General features: G+C 40.6%; 1 protein-coding gene across 4 annotated transcripts; it reads right to left on the bottom strand.

Moving 5' to 3' along the window:
• Positions 1-575: 575 nt before the first annotated feature.
• nadka (NAD kinase a) lies at positions 576-17481 on the bottom strand. 4 transcript variants are annotated; one of them, XM_028022357.1, is made up of 12 exons: positions 17342-17481; positions 16568-16738; positions 13450-13533; positions 5202-5331; positions 5011-5119; positions 4516-4601; positions 4331-4433; positions 4091-4233; positions 3705-3804; positions 3204-3361; positions 2272-2354; positions 576-1891 (listed from the first exon to the last, which is right to left on the bottom strand). In XM_028022357.1, exons 2-12 carry the CDS (start codon positions 16711-16713, stop codon positions 1744-1746), a joined length of 1290 nt encoding a protein of 429 aa, XP_027878158.1. In that variant the 5' UTR covers positions 16714-16738; positions 17342-17481; the 3' UTR covers positions 576-1743. The 4 variants fall into 4 exon arrangements, with proteins under 4 accessions (XP_027878158.1, XP_027878166.1, XP_027878173.1 ...); XM_028022365.1 differs by having other exon boundaries at positions 17310-17478; XM_028022372.1 differs by having other exon boundaries at positions 16568-16727; positions 17342-17477.
• Between the last annotated feature and the right edge of the window lie 1905 nt (positions 17482-19386).

Genomic DNA, 19386 nt, shown 5'->3' with positions numbered 1-19386 from the left:
ATTTGTCTGTAGATGTTGCTGTAATTTGAGTCCCGGGACAGATCTCTCTGGAGGGTTTCTACAAGAGTTTGTGCTCAAACTTCCAAAAGCTGACAACGGCATCCGAGATTCGGTCCAAATAGTAAATATTTTTAATCCTTCCTCCTTCAGTTTCTTAGCAATTTTGATAGAAAGCAACTTGGCGTACTAGAAACGCGTGAATACAAAGGTTCAGGCCGGAGCCGTTGTAAAAATGTAATTAATTGTGTTCAAATGTAATGTGCAAAAACCTATGTATTTAATTAATTAAAATGAAGGCGTTACATAAGCCCACACCCATTGTTACAGAAATCTCAAAACAAAGTCTTAACCAGTTTTCATTAGCTATAAGACTCAATCAAAATGACCAGAAGAGAAAAAATTTACCTATAATCATAACTTTTAAAATGATATGGAACAGGCTTCACTTTCTGAATTGAGATGCATCAACACCTTAATATTTTGTGTACAGAAACAAATAAGACACCAGGAGTAACTCTTATATAGATGTATATAAAAAAAAACCCAAAGACAAAAATTCCTGCTTCAACTTTCTGTTTATTAAGGTGTTATGGGAAAAAAAAAAAAGAGAATAACTTCTTGGACACATTTATCAAACTTGCCAATGCAAAAGTTAGAGTTGCAGGCTCTCGGTTACAAAAGTGAAAAGCACTTTACAGAGAACAGCTGAGACCAACGCTGGTGACGAACCAGCTGGTCTCTTTCCTATTAAAAGTCAGACAAATCACATTTGCCCTGGAATGCGTTTCTAACGGATCGTCAAGACACTAGACTGCTCCACGTCGACAAAAATCAACAGGTGACAAACGCATCGCCGTATAAAAAGTAGCAAATAGATTTATTTTCAGTAATAATACACTGTAAACCTGTGAATAAACATTATTATACAAAACAACAGCTTATTAGCGTTTTACATTTATGTACAGGGTTAAGAGGAATGATTGATCTGTTGAGTCGATTTAAAACCAAACATCTGGACGGTGGGCAGGTCCCGACAAACCTGTAACGTAGGCTGCACTGTGGGAAACGCAGCAAGTTTGTAACAATCCCTCAACATTCACACACAGACCATCACAGAGCCCACAGACATCGGTCTAAAAAAATATAGATTTTAAAATGTTTGGCGGATGCTTAAAGGAAAAATCTTTAAAACCAGACATCAGTAAGAAGGGGCTCGCAACAGCTTTGTGCCGCCTTCGATTCAGTAAACTACCTAAAACACAGCCATGTGTTCAGTTCTGCTAACAGGAAAGACAAACATGGCGAATGTTAGATAAAAAAAAAAAGAAAAAAACACAAATTTGGTAACCTCAAAATATCACTTTATCCTGATGATGGCAGTGTTTAAGGCACATTCTGCACAGTTGGGCCCCTGGATTCAGCTAAAGCAACTTTTAAGATCTCATTAGTTCTTAGTTAAACATGAACTGGAGTTTTTCTACTCTAGTGTAGTTTGGTCTTTGCTTCAGCAGAGAGAGTTGATTTCCTTTTAAAAAAAAGTCTCCCTGAATATGGAAAAAGTCTCGGAGCAAGCCACCAACAGCACTATGACGCCACGCAACTGTGTTTGGGTTCAACCCGAGAGTTGCAGTGTGTTGCTTTCCTTTTTGATTACACGTCCGAAATTGATGCACTTTGACTTTTGCCAATACTAAAGTTAAGAGTTGGAGGCTCTCGGCGGCGGCAGGCGAAAGGAGCGGTCCTTCAGAACTCTTCGTCCTCCGAGCTGAGGTAGTTCTGCTTCTTCCTCACGTTCCAGTGTAAACACGTGGCCAGGCTCTCGAACCAGTCGTTCACCGGGTCTCGGAAGCAGATGGAGGGAACGGGGAAGCAGGAAGTGGTGATGGTGATACTGGAATATGGATGAAGGAAAAAAAAAAAACAATATAAAAAGGTTGGTCTAAATGAGATCAGAACAAGGAAATAGGAAAAATTCCAGTAAAAAGAACAAAGAAGTGGCCACTGATGTGAAGTACCTGAAGGTGGAATCCCCTATTGAGCAACACTGGGCATTTTATTGCAGCTCATTACAACAACCAGGAAGGTCAATACATCTGGATACGTTACATAAAGAGAGGGACTGAGTGTGGCTCAAGCCAATTAAAGAGCCTGACAAGTTTATGTAAAAAAGCCTGAGTGTTGAGGGTTGCCTTGTCCGTCTAACAGTTCTCATTCATTTATACGCAAGCAACCATTTATTACGACGGCGAGCAGCTCGGCGTGCGGACCGACCTGTCTCCGTGGCAGATCTCCTGTCTCTTCCTGCCGTCGAACGACACCCAGGCCGTGTTCCTGGCATCAGGGGAGAGCTTTATCTGAGAGGAGAGGAGGAAGGAGGACATGCTCAGACCGCTTAGAGGAAACACGGGCGCAGCTTTTACGACGAAAACATGCCGTCGAGTGTAAAGGCCAGAAACTAGATGACGAGAAAACGGACGCCCAGCTGATCATAGCCCCACAGTGCAGAAACACAAAATCTAAACGGAGTATTTTGGATCTGGCTTCTAGTGCAAATACCTTATTGCACCTGAAATAATGCTAGAATAACCTACAAATAACATTCCAGCAAATTCGAGGAGCTTGTTCTGAGTCGATAATTAGTATTGATGAAAATGAACTAGTTATAAGTGAAATTATCTGCTGGCGGAACGAGACAGTTTCCCAATATTGTTGGTCAACGTTGTCGTCGTCCCTTTAAATGCTTTGCTTTCAAATCCAATTGTTTTCACTGGGTTTTATTTAGGAGAGTCAAAGTAAAGAGACTGAACATAAAATGTATGTGAAAAAATGTTCATCACATAAAAATCAAAACATAGCAGTGATGTGATAAAATATGAAGAATATGTTAATTATTTGTGCAAGGTGTTTTATTCATTATAGTAATAATTCTGCCTCTTTGTATAAACGCTACACTTCTCTGCATCCGTTTCTGGCGAAAAGCTAACTATTTGTTCTCCTTCCCATTTTATTTTTAAACTTCAACTATCTAAAAATAATAAACAAACAAAAACATTTGAATTTAGTTCATTTTTAACCTCTTACAAAACAACAAATTTTCCCCCAGAAAATTCCCCCACTTCCTCCCGTCTGTTTTTTTTTTTATTTTTATTTTTATGAAAACGCAGCTCCATTTCCAGCCAGAGGAGGCGCTGTTGAACACGTACCTGGAGCTCCACTCCAGCAGGCACCACGATGGGTCTGAAGGAGAGGGAGTGAGGACAGATGGGGGTGATCATGATGGCCGGGACGTTGGGGTGGATCATGGAGGCTCCGGCGGCCACCGCGTACGCCGTGCTGCCCGTCGGCGTGGAAACGATCAAACCTGAGGCAAAACAGAAGACGCGAGGTGTTTCAAGGAAAACGAAGGACACTGTGAACAGGTTTCAGCTGCAATCAAAGACGCTAAAAATAATGTCTCTCTTCATACGTAGGGAATTATTTGTCTTTAAAATCAAGTATAACAAGAGTTCAAAATTAACTAAATAAATGTACATTTTGAGATTTTTTCTTCTTTTGGTTTTCTTGTGTTACCTGAATTTTTCTGTCTTACCGTTATTCTTTCAACAAGAACATAATTTTGAGTAATTATATTCCTACCGCTTTCAGTGTGCAAAAAGACATAAATAAAGAAATGACAGTGTCGGCTTAATGACCCGTCCGCTCACCGTCTCCCTGCACCGTGGTGATCAGGTGTCCGTCCAAGAAGAGGTCCACGTTGGACAGGTAGGAGGAGGGTCCTCTGTCCACCACCACCTCGTTAAGAACCTGAAACACACAGACAGCGGGGGGGAGAGAAGGAGTCAACTCTGGAAAAATCCTCTCCATGTGCGCGGCTGACTTGAAGTCGCCCTGAGTCAGGATCGCGTTTGCTGCCAGCGAGGACACCGATACTGAGCACAAGCCTGAAATATGCAGCCGGAGTGTCTGTCGGCTGATGTCACACCCTGCTCGCCGCGTTGACCAACAACAACCACAGCGCCCAGCAGGCGGGGGCGGGGCGACACCACGAGCTGCTGTGGCCTAATTACGGTGCAGGAATCACGTCACGTACCTGATACTGCATGGCTTTGCGGCTGGTCTCCAGGTCCTTATTGGTCAGGATGATGCCCTTCTCGTCCACCGTGTCCTTCTTCTCCCAGTTCTCCTTGAGCACTCGCACCTGCAGGCGACTTCGCAGCACGATGGCGGCGTTTCCTGCAGGCAGAGGCACGCATGAGCGCACGACGCAAAGCTCCGCAGAGAAAGAATGACCGCTGCGGGACGACGGACGGGTCGGGGAACACTCACTAACCTTCGATGATCTGCGTGACCTGAGACTGATACGTATCGAACTTGAACGGCGTCAGGAAGCCCAGGGAGCCCAGGTGGAAGGCCATGACAGGGGGGACGCTCTCCTGCAAGGAAATACACATTATGTAACAACGGGAAAAATAGATACTGCGGGTTTTTCTTTGACTGTCTTTTCTGGGTGGATACCTGGAAAAGCGAAGACGCGTACAGCAACGTTCCATCTCCACCGAGACAGATGATGAAGTCCACACGATTGGAGATATCGTCCAGATCTGACCGACACAAACACCATTAAACATGTACAATTTAGGTTCATAATGCTATCGGGAAATCGTTAACTACAAAAAGAAAAGGCCATTTTGCTGAAAGAACACAGAGCAGAAATTAAGTCAAAACTGTACTATACATATATACTGTATATATATACAGTAGATATATATACTGTATATATATGTGTTATTGCATTTCAAGTAATTTTTTTTCTTAAAAAGGAATTTAAGTATTTGTTTATTTGCACATTTTAATGTATTTCTAACAGTACAAAAAAAGTGGCTAAATAAAAAAATCTGCTAAATGTGCCTTTTTTTTTTTTTTTTTAACCGATTCATCAATAAATCATAATAAAATAAAATAAAATAAAAACATAAACCAACGGTTAATCGGAGCGATCTGAATCGGTACCTTCTCTGAAAGTGCAAAATTTCTTAGTGATGGCGGCGAAAACTTCGTCGCCTGAAATGGCCGGATCATCCAGGACCTTCTTCTCCACGTAAACCATCAGGTCCTTCACCTGCAGCGACGCAGAGACAACAGACGCGTTGACGCAGAAGGAAGCGGCGTGAAAAGGACAGGGCGATCGGGAGCGCTGTTACCTCGGTGAGGAACGTGCAGAGCTCCTTGAAAGGCTGAAGCAGGCTGGCGTCTCGGATCTTCTTGATGACAAGGACACTTTTCGGAGGCTTGTTCCACGTCAGTCTCTGGCTGGCGGGATCCTGAATATGCCTGAAGGAGACAAAATAAACTTTAGGAGGAACCAAACACCCAAAGAATACATCACATAGCAGCCAAGAGAGCTGATATAAGAGCTGTTAACTAACAAAAGCTGCATCATAACCAGGACTGATTAGCATCTATCCAATTAGACACATCAGATTAAAGTCGAGCTTCGTCGTTCTGCAACGCCTCACCTCTTCTCGACCCTAAAAGGGGAGCCAAATGTCCCCAACAAACGCAACAGCAAACCAAGAAAGCTTCTCTGAAGAAAGGAGAAGTGCGTTCAGATGAGAAACGGGGTCACAGAAGTTCATTCTCGGAAAAACGATTACATAAATATGACTGAACCGACTTCATGGCGCCTAAAAATACTCCGAATCTAAAGCGGAATACGGAAAGTGCCAAAGGGAATCCCAGAGTCTGCTTCTGTTGGTTAGCTTCATTAGCTACAGATGGCAGACAGAACAGCACGCCGCCTTTATTTCTAACAGAATGGCTCGTCTGTGTTCTTCTTATGCAACGATGACATCTTTACATCAACCAAACTCTTGAGTGTCTAGAAAAATGGGATGGATGAAGGCCATCAGGAGGTTTTTATATAGTTTGCCCCTCGCCCACTTGTTGCTGTGAACTGCAACATGTTCCCTCTCCAGTCTCCTACATCCAGTACAGTCTCCTATGAAGACCATTCAGTCAAATCGGTTTAAAAAATATTTTTTTTAGTGGCACATTTGATTTTTAAAAGTTTAAATGTAGAAAAATTGAAACCCCAGTTGTTCTGCTTCAGCGCGGCTCTTTAAACATGAAACACTTTGAACATTCTGAACATTTTGAAAACTTTAAGCTGGTATTTAAGCTCCATCTTTGGGTGCCTCAATGGATTTGAACGAAAAACCAAAAAAAAAAACAATTATTGTAAATAATGAAAGCTGCAACAATCAATATGCTGCACTGATTAACGAGGAGTAGAAATAATTACTGCTTTTCGATTTAAGAGAAAATTGATTACATAACGGTAGATATTTGTTAGATGAGGTTGTTTTTTGTGTAAATACCTACTGATAAGTGAACCACAACAGTAGATACACAAACTGGAAATACAAGCAGGTTGACACCAATATCATTTAGGCATCAACAAACATTAATCACCATCACCATCATCATGCATTCAATCTTCAGAAACAGAAAGAGGAGTATGGATGAAATGGAGATCTCTGACTTCAACTGGACAAATCACCACAATGTGATCACATTTCAAGTTCCTCTTTTTTTTTATTTTTAAACCAAAACCTCCCCCCACGCTGCAACACAACCAAACACAAAACCTCGCAACCTTCAAAAAGGCAGAGCTGGGATGTTTTAAACAGAAACTAACCCAGGTCTAGAGAAGTCTCCCCCGCCTCTCTCTTCCCCAGAAAACACTGACCAGAACAGCTTCCCTGTGAACCGGAGGAGACAAAGCGATCCGGCGGTGACCCTCTGATCTATTCAGGACCAGTTCCTCGTCGGACCACCTCAAAGTGTCCACACCCCGACCTTTCATTCAGCCGGTTTGTGCCCAACCCACATCCCGCCTTTGATAACACACGCTGTTAGCAGCGACTACTTGCGTTCGTCGCTCCACTTCTAGGAATCTGTTGTTCTCAGCCAAGAACTGATGATTTACAGCCAGGTTTGGTTATAATTGACCCCTCTTCACAGATTCCTTTATGGGTGGAAAAAAAACAAACAGTGAATTTCTCACCATTTCCAGACTTTGTTCTCGCTGTGGCTCCCCTGTGTCTCCTCTGTTACAGACTGGTTAAACTTCATGGCTCTAAAAAAAAAAAAAGTAAAACCGACGCAGCTGGACTCAGCAGGTTCTTTCCCAATGGTTGCGTCTCTCAGAACAGCGCATCCCGCCTCTAACAACTACACATTTTGAAGCTCCCACAAAACAAAACTCCCGTGTTGTAAGTTGAGAAGCGGCGCTCAGGCCTCCCGGGGATCAGCTGAGAAACTCTAAGAGCTGCAGCCACTGAGACTGTAATTGTCCCCGACAGGCCTTGGCACTAAAACCTTCTCTGCAGCTCTGCTCCTGAGGTTAAGCTCTCGCTCCTCTTAAGGCCTCTCCGCATGCTGGGCTCCGCCCAGGCAGCCGAGCTGGCCCCGCCCACTCCACTCCCCATCTCCTCGTTGGACAGGTGTGACTCACTGAGCAACACAACCTCAGCTGCCATCAACGGCGGCACATTTACTTCAACGCCAAAGTGTTTCCACCTGCATGACCTCATTCTGCGCCTTGACCAGCAACAGGAAACAACGTAACTGGTCTGAGGCAACAGCGCCACTGGGTTTTATTGGAAATCAACAGGATGATTCCTCGTGTGCTGTTACTGTAAGGAAGTAAAAATATGTTTTAATAATAAAATTAAGCCTGACCTGCAGGGCAAACTCCGCTTCATGCCCGGCATTTGCAGCAATGTTTTCTTAGAACAGTGACGTTCTTTGCAGTGATGTTCAAAGAACAGCTATAATTGTAGGCCTGTCGCAATAAGAAATTAATCGCATGATAAAAGAAACTGAGCTCGATAACTTCCATTCTGATGATTAATATTTTTCAAAGGGCAGTTTTATTACCACTTAACACTTAATTTGCCGTTTTTGGTTGTGTTTTATTTGGGATGCTTAAAACTTCTTCCAATCCCAGTGTGGAGTGCTCTATATGAAATTAAAGTCTGCTGTTGTTTGAGGGAACAAATTTGCATTATTATCCCGCCATCAACATGTTACCTTAAAATGGCCTCAAAACAACAACACTATCGTTTATCGCAATCTTCGCAACTTCTGGGTCAATTTATTGACGAGGAAAATTTGCTATGGCGACAGGCCTAATGGTGCATTTAAGGGTATCGGAGTAAAATAGGTTAAATCACAAAGCTCGTCACTAAAGTACAGAGTTTTATCTCTAAGTTTATCATGTGAGTTAACACGTGAAATATTTATAAGTCGCTGTACCTCATGCCTGTGTTGACAGTGCATGGAAGTATTTCAGCAGGGTGCCTGAGGGCTGAGTGAGGGCCTGGATCATCTGGTGTCCTGAATCCTGGAGGAGTGTGACTAAGAAGGGAGGAGACTCTGAAGGGTACAACCTTAACTACGAATAATGGAATGTCACCTTTTCACTTTCACATAACCAGCCGTTCCGGAAACGCACGTCTGCCGTCGCTGCGCGGCCGTAGGTACACACGACTCAGCAACGCACGCCTTGGCCGGTGTTCGTACGCAGTCTAAACAGAGAGATAATACAGGGCGTACTGAAAGGTTTTTAAACAAGCCGTCGGCGAATTGTTGCGTCTCTTATTTCAAGGCCGTGTGCTACAGGCTTCAGTTCTCATGGATGAAAACTGAAGCGTAATAGTTTCACGATAGCAAGTTACAGTTTGTTTGTGTCTTTTTCTTGATCCCGTTGGTAGGAATCAGCATGACATCGTGCAGTAATTAGCAAACTTGTTGCCATGACCACAAAGTGTCTGCTGAAATCCATCTCTTCTTTTAGCCAGCTAAACCTTATGATGTTTTAGTTGATGAAATCTATTTTGTCGTAGAGCCTCTTCCATATTTAGTCATTTTATTTCACGTAGAGATGGTACGTACTATAGAATGGAAATCAATTCAGGTTATATTACTTTTATCATTTTAAATAACAATGGGGCTATTTGATTGGATTGCGATTCTCTTCATCAGTTTTGTGTCGCCATTTTTTGAAAATGAAAACCTTTCTCCTTTTGTCACAGATCTAACTTTACCGCATGAATCGTCCTTGCTAATGACAAAAACTTGGACAAAGGCTTTTATCAGCTAAATACTGGATTCAATTACAGCCTTTTGTTGTGATTTAATGCTCTGTAAATAGATTAAATGAAGCGGAAGTGACCCCTCTTACATCAGACCATCTGCTCCAACGTTTCTTCAGAACAGAACTTCTCATCTGACAAAAGTATTTGCAGCGAGTTAAAAACGACATCTATGCCAAGATTTTTTTGGCAAACTACAATGCGAAAGTATGTTAGAAATGTCAGAATGTCTTAAATTTGTTCCCTGTAAATTCTAAGAAATTACATAAAAAGAAAACGAGGTGGAAAGGTGTGGAGGTGATCAATACCATAAATGAACTGTCCTCGGTTTAAATTCCTCAATTAAAAATGGTTCAGGTTAGAGATAAAAGAAATAATTAGCATTGTTTTTTTTGGTTTTTAAAAGTGGATTTTGGTGTGATTTGTACAAGAATCAGAGAAATGTCAACCCAAATTAACATAAAAAAAAAGAAAACACCTCAGCCTCACCTGACATGACGAAGTCTTCAGCATAAACACTTTACCTTTGTCTTCCATGCCTAATCATCCTTTCCTATGACAATTCCCCCGACTGGTCTTTCCCAAAACTGTTTCCACCCAGCACATTGTTAGAGACAAAGATAGCCTGGTTCTGCTTCTTTTAACCCGTCGAGCAGCTTTAAGGATGCTAATCCTACAGACGCTGCGAGCGGGAAACAGGCAGCAAACAGAAGCTTACGTGATGGAGGGAGTCAGTAGGTCATCATTTAGTCCAGGCTTTGACTAATCAAAAGAAAAACAAAGGCTGGGATTCTTTCATAACAATAAGGGGACTTAAAACAATATGCTAACCACAATTAACGATCTGTGTGACTCAGTTTGGGACGATAATGAGACGAGGTGGCACAAAAGCAACCGAGTATTTCAAAATTGTTTTAGTGTTTGCATTACATAATAAAAACAGGAGATGTTTTTATTGCATTGTGTGTGCAAATGACAGCATGGCACAAAGAAAAAGTGTTTTAAGTAGGAATGTACAGTACCTACAAATGACCTGATTGCTATATTTTTAGCTTTGTTAAAGCTGGCCTAGTCTGGTTACTGCCTTCCTATGCAGTTCTAATCGATTCTAATCTCTCTCCACCACTTCTTCTGTGATTTTTCCCATTTACATAGATTCCTGTGGCAGAATGTAAACCGTAGCAATCAGTGAAGAGAAGGAGAAGTTGTGGACAATGGCCTCGATTTTCTGCGCTGTTTTAGAATTGTAGTCTGCCTGTAGTTTTGGCAATGGAGGAAGTGAACGTAGCAATCCAGTTGGCCACACTTCCAATTATTGAATTGACATTAATAGCTGCCTCGTCGAGGCACTTCTCTCTTAGCAGTGGAGTATGGTTTCTTACAGCGCAGGCAATTTCCAGTAAGATCTTTAGCATCAAACTGACACATTACATACATCACAAGTGAATATTAGGTAAAATATACAAGTTCAATAAAGTCCACGCCTCCGGGAAGTAATCATTTTTCAACAGCCAAGGGTCAAGACTCTAAGGAGCTGGTTTTTAACCAGACTAAAGCTGACAAGTGGTTGGTTAAAAAAAACACAATAATTGCTCTTCTGGGGCAGCAAGATGGCTCTAAACAAAGTCTTCAATGAAGTCAACCTTGACAATCAGAGTTTTTTTTACCTTCTCTCTCTGCTTGCATTGTTACAGAGATAAATTCCAGCAGTGCCACAACATCTTAAAACAATTTGATAACTAAAATGATCACATCTAGGCATCAACAGGTAAAGTCATGAGGATTTACCTCTTGGTTATGGTTATGTAACTACCTCCTCAGGGGGCTTGCATGTCTGATCATAAAGTGGTTAGTAATTCTCATCAGTGTGCAAATGGTCATACAGACTCAAAGTTAGCCATTTTCAGTATCATTAAGGTGTCAAGATACAAAGTCAGATAAAACACCTGCAGGATTAAATGAGAAACTATAATTTCTGGATGTTTCAGGACATGTCTGCAGTAAATTCTGGCTGCAAGAGAGCAAGAGAAAGCAAGACTTTAAAAGATGCCAAGAAAGTGAAACATTTTATGTTAAAGTTGCTCTGTTTTACTCTCTGATCAACTCTGTCATGGCAGGTGTTGGATTCAGATAAGCATTTGGAAACTACAGGCTGTACGTACTCTGAAGAGAGCCAACTAGCTTACTGTAGATTAAAAAAAATGCAAAAGATATAAATATCAACTCATCATTTTGTAGTTGTTTTAGCATGCAGTTTTAAAAGGTTTATCTCATAGGAGGAGAGTTAGAAAACAATATTTTGAATTCTAATTTCACATTTTCACAGTTCTTAAAGAGAAATCAGAATCGACTGATAGGTATTTTCCTTTCGAACCTAAATAAAAGAAAGAACCACAGACAACGTATATGAATTTTAACGTGGAGCTTTTGCAAAATGGAAGGCTCTGAGAACTCTTCCTCCGAAGAATCCACAGAGCGTTCTGGGCTGCCCTTACAACGGCTCCTGTTTTTATTGTCTAAGAAGGACAGGCAAGGGGGCAGTCAGGAAAAACAACAGAGGTCGTAAAGCTTCTAACCCAAACATCTAACAACCCAGGTCCAGATGTGATATCTGATCAAAGGTCTGAGCCCGGTTCAATGCCAGCAATGGCCACCAACGTCTGATCCATCCACCTCTAGTCATGTTGTTCCAAAAGCAAAAACAATCACTTCTCAGCTGCTAAAATACACCCTGGAAATCACCAAACATCGGTTCGTTATGTTTGGTCACTCCCGCAGCTGCACTATCAAACCCTTTGATCTGTTTTTGCAGATTGTTGGAGAAACTGCTAGCAGAGCCAAAAACAACAACCTCAATGCATCGCATAGTTGAGATTCCTTTTTCCATTAGCTTTCATAAGGAGTTCACTTCAGTTATGCAACAATGACACTTCTCTGTGTTCAGACTCACCACAACATCAGATGACCAATGAGTAACGAGACCTTCTAGGGAATAACTGACCATTAACATACTAATGTAGAGGGAGAGCTCCTGTTATCCGCAGATCAAAAGCTGCACACACACTTTGAATCACATTGGGATTCATCATCTCTGAAAGAATCAGTTTTTTGCTTTCCCAATCAAAACAAAGTAGTAATGTTTTTGGGTTTTTTTTACTTCAGTACATGTTGTGCATCATGCAAGTTAACCTGTGGCCCACAGAGATACGCCATTCAAGATATACCTGTTGAACTTACATCACTTACATTTCAGTCAGTCACCTGATCTATGGGTTGATCTGACAACTGCAGACATTGCTAGGTGTGACTCCAGGGAAGTTTAATACCAAAGAGCCTTCAGGATAAACCACATTAGCTCCAGCAAAATCACGCTAAGCCCACAGAGCAGCAAGGCTGTGATTGTGCATTTAAAGAACAAATGATTCTTTGTCTAACTACCAAAGGAGCATTTTTTTTGTTGTTGTTGTAGTTCAGGTTTTCATTTGGTGCCTGATTCTTTGCATGAAGGACTAAATTTACAAATAACCATTTAAGGTTTTTCATCTTTTTGGTTCACACTTCCTTCACAAGTTACACAAGAGGACATGGAGACACTTGAGTGAAAGAGTTGTGAGGTTAGGAGCTTCTAGAAAACAAATTTGAGCGGAAATAGTCCAGGACGAAAACATTTGATCTACACTAGATGTTCAGTAAAGACTTAGATTTCCCCCCTTTCGGAAACAAATAATAAAGTGTGAAATGTGTTTTTGCAGACTAAGGAAAAAAATTGTTTCTTTATTGGATGTTGCGTGCAGATAGCTGCCTTGTGGTTCATTTGCACATAGCGTTGTAGATGTTTCTGCAAGATAAAAATAACTACTCTGACAATTAAGAACTTAAATATACGAATCCTTCCACTGTGTGAAAAACAACATGCTTTTTTGCAGATCGAAGCCTAAAGCAATTTTAATGTGAAAACTGTGTGTGTGCATGCACCAACCAAAAAGCGTTGCAGCCAGTGGGACTTTAGGGTTGTGCTAGGAGTCTGCAGCTACATGCTAATGGTAACTCCACTACTACATCACTTCACTGCCATGCCTTTCAGGAAGGAGCCCAGGAAAAATCTGCCTTCAGAATAAGAGCCGCATCTTCTTAGGTGTTCAAAAGTGTCGTTTGCACTCCCACCAAATTATTCATGTTAGACCGGTGGAGGTTTCATGCCACCAGAAGCTGGCTGTATCACAGTGGATATTCCATATTAAGCTAGTTACTAACAAAGAGATAGAAAAAAAAAGTTTTTTGTCCAACTTACATCACAGCATGTGGATTCTGGAGCATGCATGCCTTCGGGCCAAATGTGGTGACAGGACTCGGTCCATGAAGCCACTGAGTCCTCCTGGAAGACAGAGGAACAAACATCCAGCTCTATAAAGTTGATTTTGTTTCCAGAAAGAGTAATTTGATAACAACAGCATAACCTGACCTCTGGAGTAAAGACATCTCACATTTTTCTACACCAGTCTTCTGGTTCACATTTCAAATCAGTTATTTTGTTTTGCAATTTCTTGACATTCCTTGAGCTGAACATATTTACAAGCGTGACTATTTCTGTCCATCATCAAGTGACGCGTAGAGATTCCTGCACTTAGTCTGCAGCAATAAACCCTTACGCCGAATCTGCGGTGAGCAACAGCTAATTTGGCGCCTTTGCCGAGTCATACGTGGAGTAAGGAGTCATGTAGTGCTTAAAAACAAACGCATTTACCTCTTGTAGCTGTAGCCCAGAAAATAGAAGTCAATGTTTAATGATCACCAACACACTTTCTCCAAACAACAACCAAAAAAGTTGTGGTTTGTAGCAAAGCAGGTTTCTTAAAAGGGAGAAATAAATCTTACGACACGTTGTGTCACTTCACATCACTTTACTGAGTCAACCAACTCTCCTACTCTGATTCACTGAGCTTAAATTTAGCTGTTTCAAGCTACTTTTATTTGTATTTGAGATCACTGAAATAAATTAATCCAACATTGAAAAATGAAACTGTAAATGAGTTGCTGTAGCAAAATTTTAATTTAAATGAATTTAAAAGAGCGTTGTCGCCGTTAAAGTCTCCAACAACACAAGAAAAAAGTAACTAGATTTGTCAGTTCTTGTTTTTTTCTATGAAAAGTCGCTACAGATGTCTGAAAAGTTAAGCTTTAAATGAGCTTTTAGAAGGAAATTTGCTCTCCTGAGTTGGATGCACTTATTTTAAATGCATCATTCATCCAGAAATAAGGATGCCACAGGATGACGAACACAGGGTTTTTTAAAAATGTTTTAAAAATAAACACTTTTAAAAGAAAGTGTTGATTTTTGTAACTCCTGCAACCACTTGAGAATAAAAGGGGCTAAATGTAAATTATTGCATCACATTCAGCATATAAATAAAGGAAAAGGGGATTTCTGACACTCAAAAGCGGTAGAAAAAAAAAAACATGTTTCACAACATACTTGTGTGGGTAGAAAAAAGAAGACAATAATTTTGCCTTTGTGGAAGTTCGTTTCAACATCTTGGGAGATGTTCACTCTTTTTTTTTTTTTACAGATTTTCTCATCTCGCAAACGGATACCAACTACTGACCACATCGACAAGGAACAAACACGTCCAGCCTCTTCAGGTTTTCCCTTCATCAGGCTGTTTCAAAGAAGGCTGCAGGATCTGTCCACACATGGGCTGATTTCTCAAGTGACGAGAGTTTGTGCAACAGATAATGTGACAAGGTTGTTGAGGACATGTTTCTAATGCAAGCCGCTAAAAGCAGAAGTCGCTCTGAAGCGTCACCAACCGGGGATGGTTGCTGCAGCATCGCAACACAGAGAAACCAATTATCTGATTTTCAATTATTTGAAATCAAATGGACTGACAGGAGATCTGGCTGTGTTACAAGCTCTCCCTCTGCTGGTGATTTTGTGTCATGTAATCTTGTTTTTATTTTTATCCACCCCACCCCCCTCCACCCCCACTTCCTCACATGAACCTGGACAAATCTGATTATAGGGGTAGATAGGGAGGGCAACAGGAAGCCTGGCTCAATTTTCACTGCAGACCTCCTCTTCCTGCTGCTCCATGGGGATTTTTGGAAGCCTTCCTGGGTTTTTTAATTAATTTTTTCTGGTATTCTGCTGGTTTATTTATTCTGCTGGTAACATGGTTACACAGTAACATGTAACCATGTTACTATGGTTACAGGGAGGATACCAGACTCTACAGACCATTTTTGTTGCGACTCGTCTCGTCTCCTTTTGTTGATTTTGGCCAGCTAAAAATCAACAATTTTTGATTTTTAGCTGGCCAACCCTAACCCTAACCCTAACCCTATGATAGGGTTAGGGTTAGGGTAAAAGTTTTGGTTGTTTGACGTTTTTATTTTTGTATATATTGTACAAATCATACACAACTTTGGTTGAGAAAAAGAAAAAACATAATTGCAGGAATTCTATCGAGAAACATAACTGTGACCAAACCTCAAAATCCTGAAAACACTCACAAACTGACAAAAACACGTCTGGGTGATGAAGCGAAAACAGGGGTTGGAGGGGAGTACATTCAGCTCTGTTTGCAGTTAATGGAAATTAAATGCACAATTTCCAGGCAGATAGTGCTATTTAAAAGCACGCATTTAAATATGAATCATGACGTAAAAGAAATTTGACACTGAAGTTGGTCTTTGTCTCTTTAAGAAGCTCCTGCTCGGCTGGAAACTGCAGTTTCAAGGAGGAGCTTTAAGACACCTCTTGAATGGCTGCCATTAGACATTCAAGGATTTTTCAAAGATGTGTTAAAAAAAATCAAAACAACAATCCAGGTATGTTTTTGATGAGGGAATAACATTATGATATGACGTAAAGCTCAAAAAAGTGGATTTCACATAATATCGCCCCTTTAAGGCAATGACATCACAAGAGACGAGAATCGATCTGATCAGCTGGCATTAGCAGACGAGCAAATCTTGACATATCCAGACAGTTGCAGGAGTTGTGACGGACGATGCTGTAGAAGCTGAAGCAAATCAGTTTGCAGTTTTTTCATCAGACGGATTTTCATGAACTTGTGGAACAAGTACATCCTGTTTTCTGCCTGCGTAAATTTAAATATATGCAGCTACAGTGGGACTATATGGTGAAACAACTTGTACTAGACCTGTATAGGTCTGCTGACCATAACAGGCTGGTAGCTTTACTTATTTTTCTGTGAGGTACATTCAGTGATATTTAGCAGAAAAGCAACCCTGGAGTCTAGATTTTTGGCTGTTTTTCCAAACTATTCCCCATTGGAAAGCTTCTGGCTTTGACTAATGTGTAATTTACATTGAAAAGAGCTTATTATAATAAAGACAAAGTGTATAAAAAGGGGTCCATCGTGTTGTCATACCTGGTTCCTACTGACCTGTGTTCTGAGTAAGTGGCTGAGGAGGTGCTCAGACTGCGGGCCTTCATGCGTTGAGCGGAGCGGCGACCTGTGATTGGTGCTCCCTCACAGGTGGAGCAGCAGAAGGTGGGGGCCTCCAGTCGCACCTCTGATCCACCGTCCATCTCTGATTGCCAGGCTGTAAGTGAACTGACAAGTCAACACTGTTGAGCCATTGTGCACGGATAGTTACAAAACAATAATGTCCTGTGTAACCTGACTGGTGTGCATGGGAGGAACCCATGCAGGTTTGTTTCAGAACTCCTCAGTGGGGAAAGATAAAACTTGCACAACTTTAAGTGAGGAAACATAAATAATGCAAGCACTCTCCTCTATACAGCGTGGCTGTTAAAACTCTTGCCGTTTTAAAATCATCTTTTGCGAAAACCTCCAAGAGGATACAGAGCAGCTTCAAGTGAAAAGTTCAACCTGCTCAACAACTTGTTTATATCATTTTCGGTGTCGCTCCATGATGCTGTAAGTTAGCAGGCCAAATTTCACAATTATGTAAGCTTTAGCATAAGCTAAAAAGCTTGTTATTACTATTATTGGCAGTCCGGCCAGCTTTTTTTTTTTTAAAGACAAACACGACTTAAAGAAAGTCAAAAAATGCAACATTTGGAGCAGAGACAGATTAATGGCTACGTGTGAAGGAAGGAATCATGAAGCAGCTAAACTAGTGAGTTAGCGAGTTAAGCTCCCGGTTAGTCGTGGAAAATGCCGCGTCACGCTGTTTCTCACGTCCAACTTTACCTTTTCAGCAGAAAACCTCACAGCAGGAAAGCTCGGCTGAAGCTCAGAAAACTGAGCCGGAGGATTACAGGGTAAGACTACAGCGTTTCACCACCTTCGTTCACTGGACAGCTGTCAACAGTCAGCTCACCGCTTCCTGGTCCCCACCGACCAATCAGTCGCTCTCAAACTGGTGACGTCAAATAGCAAGTTCCTCACCTTGTCCAGATAAAGGAGTAAAACGACATTTGCACGAAAAGAAGAAATAATGCTATTTAAAAAAAAAGGGGAAAAAAAGTCGCAACCAATATTAATCCAATGTATCGTCACTATTAATAAAATTGTAAAAATAAATAAATAAATAAAAAAGGCACAAGAAAGGTGATTATAATCACAGGTGGGGAGAAAAACAGTTATAAGAGCCGACAAATGATCTGTGTCAGCATATGTTCAACGTAGAGGTGGATAATACCTGATTACATTTACTCAGTTATATTTATTTGAGTGAAAGTTCGGGGAAAATGTACTTTTAGTGGTTTTACTGCACCATATTTTTTCTTTTTCTTGAGTAATTATGAAGTATTGCTTTTTACCCAAATAAAATCCCTGGCTGTTCCCTCCACTGTGACTAACTTCATTTAATGAAGAACAAACAGGTTTTAAGCAAACATCCAGTCTCACACTTACAGTTTATGTTAACGTGACACAAGCTTTGTTCTTGGAGGTCACATGAACATAAACACTGGAAGTACTTTATCCTATTCTAACATTACCTACTGTAAGTTTTTCATAGGCTTTATTTAAAAATGTTTTGTGCATGTGAAGTGCTTCTTCAGCTTGAATTTGTTATCTTCTAATTCAATATTTATTTGTGTTAATCTTCTCATTTATTAGTGGGGTTTTTTTATTCCTGAATATGCACACAGCTTTATGTTTTAAAATGATTTAATACGTAAAATTAAATCATTTTCCATATTAAATCAGACGTTATGATGTTACTCAAGTAGCTTTTTTTATGAAATGCATTATTTCTATCATTGCTTTCTCTGACGACTACTTTTTGCTTTTACTGCAGTAAAAATAGATTGAAACAGCGCTGCCCTAATTTGAGTGCATTTCTTTTCTTTCTTTCTTTTTTGCTACTCTAACCACTTCTGGTTAAATTGATAAAGTTTAATAAACAAATGATGCCAAACAGGTCTTCACAAAAATAAAAATATATAAATGTATAAAATAAACAGAGGTAAAACAATGAAATTTGACAAAAAGAGAAAGTTAGGTTAAATTGATCTGGCCACGCTTAGGTTCAATCTCAGCCTTAATCCAAATTAGATGACATTAATTATTAGCCCTAAAATTCCACACACAATATTCCATAACCGTGGAATTTTATTCAAATTTGTAAAAAAAAAAAAAAAAAAAGAATCAAAAGAATATATTTAAATATTCAGTCTTTGCCATGACTCTCAAGTGAGCTAGGTACCTCCTGATTGAGGTAAATTCACGTAATTGAATAGAACTTGAAAAAGCACCTACACACACACAACCCAAATAATGCAGCAAAGGGGAATTGTCTGCAGATGTTTAGAGACTAGATTGTGACAAAGTGCAAATCTGGGAAAGGATACATCAACTTTTGGCAGCACTGAACATCCTGAGAAACACTGTGGACTCTATGGAAATGGAAGAAGTTTGGAACAACTTGAAGTTCCCTCTGTGACGTACCCACCATGTCCTCCTATTTTTAATCAGTGGACAAACTATTGAGGTTGTCCAACATTACCTTTGTACATTTATCAACAGCTGCTTGACCTTTGAGGATAATACGTCAGCCAAGATAACAAAGGAGTGGCTTCCATATCAGTCTCTTATCGTTCTTGAGTGACTCAGCCAGAACCTGCACTAAAACTCAACTAACCATCCCTGGAGGACCTGAGAGTGACTGGCTACTGATCCAACCTGACCCAAGTTGGGGGAATCTGTAGAGAAGAATTATGATCAAGACTGTAGCATGTGGGCAAAAAACAACCTCTTTAGATCATCCAAAATATCATCATAAGATCCAT

The sequence above is a fragment of the Xiphophorus couchianus genome, chromosome 1 (assembly GCF_001444195.1).
Source record: "Xiphophorus couchianus chromosome 1, X_couchianus-1.0, whole genome shotgun sequence".
Classification (NCBI taxonomy): Eukaryota; Metazoa; Chordata; class Actinopteri; order Cyprinodontiformes; family Poeciliidae; genus Xiphophorus; species Xiphophorus couchianus.
The sequence above is the reverse complement of the archived record's forward strand: the minus strand, read 5'-3'. Positions and strand labels throughout refer to the sequence as shown.